Source organism: Trachymyrmex septentrionalis, unplaced genomic scaffold (genome assembly GCF_001594115.1).
Source record: "Trachymyrmex septentrionalis isolate Tsep2-gDNA-1 unplaced genomic scaffold, Tsep1.0 scaffold79, whole genome shotgun sequence".
Taxonomy (NCBI): Eukaryota; Metazoa; Arthropoda; class Insecta; order Hymenoptera; family Formicidae; genus Trachymyrmex; species Trachymyrmex septentrionalis.
This window is the reverse complement of record NW_017305977.1, coordinates 396,404-405,096: the sequence shown is the minus strand read 5'-3', so window position 1 is coordinate 405,096 and position 8,693 is coordinate 396,404. Positions and strand designations below refer to the sequence as shown.

At 31.5% G+C, this 8,693-nt stretch overlaps 2 protein-coding genes across 2 annotated transcripts in view; one reads left to right on the top strand and one right to left on the bottom strand.

The window, feature by feature from the left end:
* The window catches only part of LOC108754325 (NADH dehydrogenase [ubiquinone] 1 subunit C2), a 20,981-nt gene extending 18,359 nt beyond the window's left edge, over positions 1 to 2,622 (top strand). Inside the window, exon 4 of the transcript XR_001939700.1 lies at positions 2,579 to 2,622. The gene's annotated coding sequence lies outside the window, so the exon portion shown is untranslated. The remainder of the gene's footprint in view (positions 1 to 2,578) is intronic.
* Positions 2,055 to 8,693, bottom strand: part of LOC108754324 — an 8,349-nt gene continuing 1,710 nt past the window's right edge. Inside the window, exons 2-9 of the mRNA XM_018496549.1 lie at positions 4,849 to 4,964; positions 4,553 to 4,664; positions 4,206 to 4,333; positions 3,916 to 4,121; positions 3,557 to 3,852; positions 3,022 to 3,268; positions 2,759 to 2,950; positions 2,055 to 2,667 (exon numbers count right to left, since the gene is read on the bottom strand). Coding sequence (XP_018352051.1) covers positions 2,565 to 2,667; positions 2,759 to 2,950; positions 3,022 to 3,268; positions 3,557 to 3,852; positions 3,916 to 4,121; positions 4,206 to 4,333; positions 4,553 to 4,664; positions 4,849 to 4,964 — 1,400 coding nt within the window. The 3' untranslated portion in view covers positions 2,055 to 2,564. The remainder of the gene's footprint in view (positions 2,668 to 2,758; positions 2,951 to 3,021; positions 3,269 to 3,556; positions 3,853 to 3,915; positions 4,122 to 4,205; positions 4,334 to 4,552; positions 4,665 to 4,848; positions 4,965 to 8,693) is intronic.

Here is an 8,693-nt window from a genome sequence, read left to right as displayed (position 1 = left end):
ATTTTTTATTACGTAAATACTCCTTAAATAAATATGCAAACTTGTAAAGCTATAATATCCTATTGCCGAAAAATTACAATTTTTTCTCTGCAAATCGTCATTCGATTATTATCTCTGTTGATAATCAAACGATGATTCGACGATAATACCAAAATCACAATTTTAAAGAAAAATCGAGTATTATTGCAAGTTTTAAATGCATGTACATCGATAAACACGTTTCCAGAACTAATAAATCATAAAATTAGTACAATATTAACAGTTTTTTACTCTTATGCCTAGTGCAGATTGAACGCAGCAAGCGTCAAAGCGGAGCAGCAATCAGTGAGGCGATATTTTTTATGTCACTGTAAATATCGCCTCACTGATTGGTTGCTGCTCCGCTTGCTGCGTCCAATTTGAATTAGGCATTAATCACTTTAATAAGGACGCGAATTTCCGTAAGAATATTGATCTTTAACAGTATCTCGTCGGTGCTTGCGATTTGTAAAAAGAAACGTTGTCTATAAAATCTCTTGTAAGGACTGTGATGCGACCTATGTTGAACAAACGGGGAGACAATTAAAAACGGGAATCTCAGAACAAGGGGAGTCTCATGTTAATAGAAATATAACAATACATTCTGTAATTACAGATCATAGATTAGCATCATAGTCATGATTTCAGTTGAGAAGACGTCAAGATATTAGAGTGAAATTATAATAAGAGACTGATATCAGAGATGATCGATATAAAACAACAGAATAATACCTAGCATTAATTTGAAAATAGACACAGAACTGCTAAATCAAGTATGTTATAGTTATTTTAACTACTCTCAGTTTGTTCTTATTATTGACAAACTTGACTTTTTTAAATGATGAATGATAATTTGCAAGGCTCGGTCTTATTTCAAATAAATTTATTTAAAATATACTTTTTTAAATAAAAAAAAATTAAACAGTTACTTAGTATTTATTATTTAAAATAATTTTTTTTTGACCTATTTCTTATTTAATATTTTAAATAAGTTTTTGGAACTTATTTTATATTTTTTATTTTTAATAAGTTGTATCAGTTTTTTTTCGATTATGAATTTTAAATAATTTTCTGAAGCCTATTTTATATTTTTTATTTTAAATAAATTGTATCAGTTATGTTACCAATCTATTGATAAACGTGACAGTGAGTAATTAAATTATAGTATATTTATGATGAAGTATTGCACGTGTGGAGTATGAGATATACTCACATATCATCCATGTTGATTTTCCTGATTCGCGAAGGGTTAATATTAAGTATCAATTATAGGCTGTAGCTATAAAAAAACTGAAACATTATTATTTAAAAATGTATTTATATATTTAAATAAACAAAATCATTAAAATATTTTTTATTTAAATATTATTTAAACGTTTATTTAAAATACATATTTGTTATTTTATATAATATTTTAAGTAAGTTTCCGAAATCTATTTTTTATTTAAAATAAGAAATAGCCTTCGAAAACTTATTTAAAATAAAAGACATGTTATTTTTATATTTTAAATATAAAAGTTATTCTATATTTCAAATAATTTCTTCCTATTCCTTATTTAATATTTTACATAAGTTTTTGGAACCTATTTTACATTTTTTATTTCAAATAAGTCATATCAGTGATTTTACTACGATTCCTCCTACGATTTTATATTTTAAATAAGTTTCTGAAATTTATTTTATATTTTTATTTTAAATAAGTAAATTTAAATAAGTTCACACTATGTGTTTGGAGTTTCCGTTATGGATGAATTCTTTGTACATCCATTTTCCCGTATAAAAATATTTATATTCAATTTCGTAATTAACCATTATTTAACGATTATCATTGTTCTTCCGTCTTTTAATAAATTTTCTATTAACGTGTAAATATTGAGAGATGTTTTTGTACAATTAGCGCACTTGTACCAGCGCCTATTCTCTCGAGCCCTTCTATTTCCTTTATTGTACTTTTAAGTTAGGGAATCGTGATATTTAAATTTTTGTATATAAGAAAAATTATTATAAAATTGTTGCTATCCTCTATAAATAAAAGGCAGATTTTTTTTTAGATTTTATGTAGCATCGCGAAACATTTTATTTTCTCTTTCAGATTGAGCAGTACACTTAACATCAATAGATGCGAATTTTGTTGAGTAAGTACACTGAAACCTCATAATAGCGTGCATTTCAGAGATCTTATAACGAGGTTATCCCTACTTCACTCCTATAAAATTTAAAATTTTAGTGGTTATTGTTATTCCCCATTCGTATTACTCATAGCGCGGAAGGAATTTTTCACACTATTTCGAGGTTCGTTATTACGAGGTTCCAGTGTATATGTTGTGTACGAAGATAAAAGTATAAGTTTACGTGTACTGATTCGTATGTATATTTGAAATACAAATTAAAATTTTATGAGGTTTCCGATATTAAACAGTAAGATGCTTAACATGTGTGTAATCGATAATAAATCTATATCGCACACACACATATAAAACATTTACTTTGATAACAACGAAACGCGAATCGTTTGCACTAAATTAAATCTAACTCAAGTGACATTCCTATTTCTTTTCAGGATTGTAATTATCACTGTATAGCCCTGTACCCTTTGAGTCTCCCAACCAGGGATACTTGTATGGACACTCTCTACATGTTTCCATATACCTGTTACAAATAAAATATAGTTACGATTATTAAAATATTTAATTACTATTTCGTAATTTTATGTGTTATTGACAGTTGAATAAATTTCTACCTAGTCGTTGTGAAATTTGATTCGGGAGGCTTGAAGTCTAAAGCACACTTGTGTGGATTGTTGCACGGTGGTCCGGGCAAATTCTCTTTTTTCTTACATGACCATCCTTCGAAGTTATGCAGAGCTTTAATCGGTTTCGGATCGGTCATCCATGTTAACGCCTGCGTGGCGGTTACAAAATAAACGTCAGGTCTGTAAAAATGCAATGTTTATTTTGAAATATCGAGATTTTTTTATAAATATGTACATGTATTTTGACTCACAGCGTTACCACCCAATCGAGAAATTTCGATAGACCGCGTTCCAATTCCTTGATTTGGAACCAATTAGTATGAAAAGGCATCATGTATGGTGCTCTGTTTTGTTCGTAATATCTGTTAAAATCCTCTTGTAACCAGTCAAACACCTCTTCGGGATCGTGATTGTGAAGAACACATTGATCTAAGTAAGGACAGTGTCCACCTTCATAACTCTCCACATAATGCGCATTTAACGGTAACTCCCAAATGCCTATAATAATGTATAAACGTTTCTTTAGAAATTATCACATATCAAATATACTATTGTGTATTAATTGTATTAAATTATTAATATTTTTTTATACTCCTGTATTATTATTCCAGTTGAATAGATGTGACTAACGGGATTCATAGTTCGTTCTTATTTCAAGACTATCTTAAATATCTTAAAATGTTAATGTGGTTTTTTGTAATTGGCTCATGACATCTTATGTACTTAAGACGGTCTTAAACATAAGATTATAAATATCGATCTAAATCTTTGTCATGATTCTATTACCTTGGAACGATTTAGTGGGACAGGTGCCCGCTTTACATTCATGCGGGATTTTGTAGTCGAGAGTGTACGGCCAGATCGGTACTTTCAATGGCGAGATTCCTATACTACTATCGTATATGTATCCAAAGTCCTCGAGCACCTTATATTGAGTGTTGCGACCAGGTTTCAAGTAAGGCGCTCGCATACCGACGACTTCACCGGTCGAAATATTGCTGAAATGTTTTAGTATCTCGCGCATTCCGATCATCTCGCCGACCCATTCCTCATAACCTTTATCCTCCAAACCTTTCTGGAGTCTGAAAATATTTGTCTCGTCAGCGAAATGATCCTAATGCACCGCGAATATTTACATTACTCACGAGATCGTCTCAGTCGCAATCTCGTGACCGTCATGTGCCAGACTCTGAACCATATTATAATTGCAGTACTCGTGAGAGATAAAGAACGTGCCTCTCAATGGGCAGTTATTGGGATTTAAACGATCTTGGGTGAATATCTTTTGATAGTGATCGAAGTTGTTGTGATTTATTGCACCATCGAACGTCATTATTATCATTTGCGGCGTCTGGAATTATTCAAATCGTTGTATTTATCTACATTTGAATAAATTGATAGATCGTCGCGAAAATTCGCAGTCAAGTCGTTTTACCTCTTCTGGATGAAGACCGCCAGGAATGATCGTGCCGTCTCTGGAACAGAAGCAGTACGGAAGTAGACAGTTCGCCGTGTCACAGCGCTCGGCCAAATCCATCGGCGGCTCAGTGATTGGTGCTGGTGCTGGAAATTAAAAGACCATTGTCAGAGGCTACGAATGTTACGTTGGAAATTATATGCTTTGACGAATAAACAAAGACTAGAAATGTCGAGTTTAAAAAATAATAATTGTATCATTAGAAAAACTTTTTGAAGACCTGCAGTTTCCTTTCTAAATCTTGCTCCGTTCGTTTCACCAAATCAACTTAATTTAATCTGTGTAACATAAAAGTATCTACTTACTGGTCTCGATAGGTCCGCATCGCGCCTCGTTTTTGAAGGTACAAAATTTACTAATGTCATCGAAGTGTAGGCCTGATGGACATCGGTTCAAGTAGGGATATCCATCGACGCACTTTCGGAAAATAAAGAATATACAATTTATATTACGAATGTACAATCACGATACGAATAATCGTAGCGAAGATAAATAATCCAGAACTGACCAGTAACGGAATTAATAAAGGTAATTAGAACAATATGTAAAATATATATAAAATTATGAATATGACCTAATAAACTAATAATTACTAAATTACCTGATAAAACCTCCTGCAAGTTGCCGGATCGGCAAAATTACCATTACCTTGGCCCTCCGGACACCTGAACTCCTCGTCTTTCTTGTCCTCGTCCTTCTTATTCTTTTGACAATGTACTGCAGAGAGCGATAAAAGAAAGTTCAACATACAAGAGATAATGATTTTCCATTGATGCAGAAAATATGCTCGAACCTCTTCATATGTGCATAAATACATCGAGAAAGGATTTCTCTCTCCTTTTTCCATCTTCTCAAGAAAACAACAAAGCGTTTATCACAATTAATCGTAATCCTACGCGCGAGCCTACGTGGTAAAAAAAAATATTAGAATACTTTCATCTTTATCGTTTGCGTAAATTGTTCTTTTATTCATCCCAGGCGATTACGAAGTCCAGACATTTATTTAGTTTTAGAGAGGAGAAGATCATGATCGTACAGATGATTTAATACCTCGAAAATCGCTAAATGCTAAATGCTAAGAAAAATGTCAAGGTTGGGGAATGCTTACTCGAGACACGTTTACGCTCTTGTATTCCAAATGAGGCCGGCTGGCTGTTGGCTATCAAGTGCCTACGTTCCACTTTTACTGCGTACTTTCTGTCAAATGTTATTACGTTCCAACCAGCATAATTACGCCTGACAGCGATGACAAAACGATAACTTTAATGAATGGACAGGCTACCCGCTGCAGTATAGTTGTCTAACAAATTTATAATGTTGCATGCAACGTACAGAATATTTTAGAAACAAGCTTTTTCTCGTTATAAATTGCAAGAATCCTCACATTTTCGATCTATGCCGATATATCGATTAATATTTGTAATGTTATCACATATTCAACACAGTACAAGGATGATACGTCGCGTATGCACAGAGAGCCTGCGTGTCGAAAACATGGGCGAGAGAAATTCCAGAAGAGAAGTTTGAGAAAGCGAGAAACATGATTGTGGGCATTCCAATATGTTTGAGCATATGTGTGTGCACGGACGAGTGTTTATGCTTCTTTCGGTGAAACGCAAATGCGTTAAAAGCATCTAAAAGGCGGAATTGCATTAGCACTACAACAAATTTCTAAGTATTAACATATTTCAGAGCTCCGTCTCACGCGCCTTCTTTTTCTTCATCGCCTCTTTAAACTGAAAATTTAAAACTGCGTCAAAGATAGAAATCCGTGAGATATTGATAGTCGTAGAATCTTAAATTCGCTATAGCGCCTGAAATGCCAGTACGCTAATAATATCTTCGATTCTTAATGTTAATTAATGCTGATTCCGCGAATGAATATAGATAATCTCTTAGGAAGTTCTAAACTCAATCCTTACACACTGATCCTGCGCCACGATGCACTATTATTTAGCTGTTCAGCCAAGCGTACAATGATTTATGCAAAACGCTTGAAAAATCTCTGAATGCCGGAAGAGTTCTTTAGCTATTCCAGACGCGCCATCGTGACTACATACGCAAGAGTTGCACAAGTTTTCGCGAAACTCATAACACACATTCGTGGTAAGTGCTTAAGTTAACATTATGTCTACAATTATGGAGCTTCGGTGCAGTCAAGATTCTTATTTAAATATTTTACATACGTGATATTTCTCTTAGTAATAAACTTAAGTTGTCATTAAATTAATATAACTCAATATTAAAATTTGGACTAATTATAGGAAAACAGCGGTACCAGTGGACGCGAGATATAGCGAGAGAAATTGTACGACGCATGATCGATATGGAGATACGAAGGTATTAAAAAATGGCTCGCAAGAGAAAGTAATCTATGAAGATATATTCTTCCTAGAGAGAGAGTGACCTTATAATTGTTATACGTATGTACATTTTTATTCCTTTTGCTTATAATATTAGAATTAAATCAAAATAAGATTATATTATCCTAGAGAAATTTTTTTCTTAAAGTTCTTCATAAAATTTTTCAAAATTTCAATAAATTTTAGAATTTTTCAGAATTTTTCTATATAACTTTTTTCAAATTCTTTGTATATAGATCTTTTATATAAATTGAAACACTTTTTAGAAGGTGCTGAAAATGTTTCCCGGTAAAAAATTTTTCATACATTAATATGTATAAATATGTATAAACATACATAAATATTCATAAACACATATAATCATATATGAAATTCTCGTATATTCATACGTCCCTCTTTCTTTAGTAAAATTACTTTTTAGTGTAATAGAAATAGTAATGTGGTCAAACATAAAAAATAATTAAAGGGATAATTTTCGGATTGTTCGTTTTAGAAAAAAAACAAATTTGGATAATACTAAACAAAATTGCTCATACACAATTATGCATAATTTTATATTTAATTATACATAAGTAATTTCTTTAAATTTCTTCAAAATTGATTCTTTTTTAATAAATAGTATGAAAATTACCCTTTAATTATTTTTAAGTTTTCACATTACTATTGTTATTTTTATTACATTAAAAAGTAATTTTACAAAAGGAAGAAGGATGTATGAGTATAAAAAAAGTTGTATGAGTATATTTCATATAAAATTATGTATATTTATGAATATTTATATATGTTTATACATATTTATACATATTCATGCATGAAAAAACTTTTTACCGGGCTACATTTTCTTTACATATATGAATTCCGAAATTCTAAAGTTTTAAGATTTCTCATTCTATAATTTTCAAAGAAAACTAACAAAATTTGAAAAAACTTAAAAAATATTTTTTTTTAGAAATCTTCATAAATTTTAAATATAAAAAATTCTTAAAAATATTATGAGATATAAGAATTTTTGTCATTTAAGATATATACATACGTCTTTTTGAATTTGATCTTCACGATTAGTGATTCCAATTAGTGAATTTTTTCATTAAACGATAAGGCAAGATAATTACTCTGTGATCATAATTCGCAAAGTAAATCTCAATTGGCTTCAATCAAGGTAATAAACTCTAATAAATTTCCTCGATGTGTATACAGAACATTGATCAGATATTACATGTAAAACACCTGATGTTTAATTTAATCGCTCGGCGATTAAAAAGCCCAGCAATACCATGGATTCGGTGACCTCGCTTTCGCTAGATTTCCTGATACAGTAACGGATGTCTGCATTCTAAATGGGTGACTTGAAAGGAATGAGATATATTTAATTCGTTACATAAGTTATATTATAGATTTCTATAATTTGCAAGGTCAGAGATCAGTGAACCTTTGAAATTCCTAATCTGTCTCGTCTGACTTCCTTAGAAATCTAATATAATATTAGCTAATTTAATACTGAAAGGTAGTAATTAATTATTACTTATTTTAAGTATTAAAAGCATTGAACACAACTTTCTATATAATTTCTATATTTTAATTTTAAAAGCATTGAATGTTTTAATACTCAAAATAAATAATTAATCACTATCTTCCAGTATTAAATTAAATTTCTGCAAAATTTGATAAAATATTTGTAGTGAACTTCAAAATCTATTTCTATTTCTTTTCCAGGATTACAGTAGGCAGCGAAACAATGAAGGCAGGACAACTGCAACTCGTCAAGAGAGCTGTTCATATTCGCGGATGTCAAAGAGTTAAGGTCCGTTTAGCGGTAAAGTGGAAAGTGAAGGTACATACCAACACATTGGCAATGACGTTGCATTCACGATGTGTTTATTTCATTCTCTCCCAAGGTACAACATTTCCTTCTATCGTCCAGACGTACGCACACGTGCGATGACACATGTGTGCACTCTTTCGCTCACATAGATATATACGTTATACACGCGTGAAATAAATCTTATGTAAACGCGAGTGAAACCACCGACGTATCGAATTTGATCGACGCATCCATGTCGTTTTTCGATTTCTACTTTTTTTT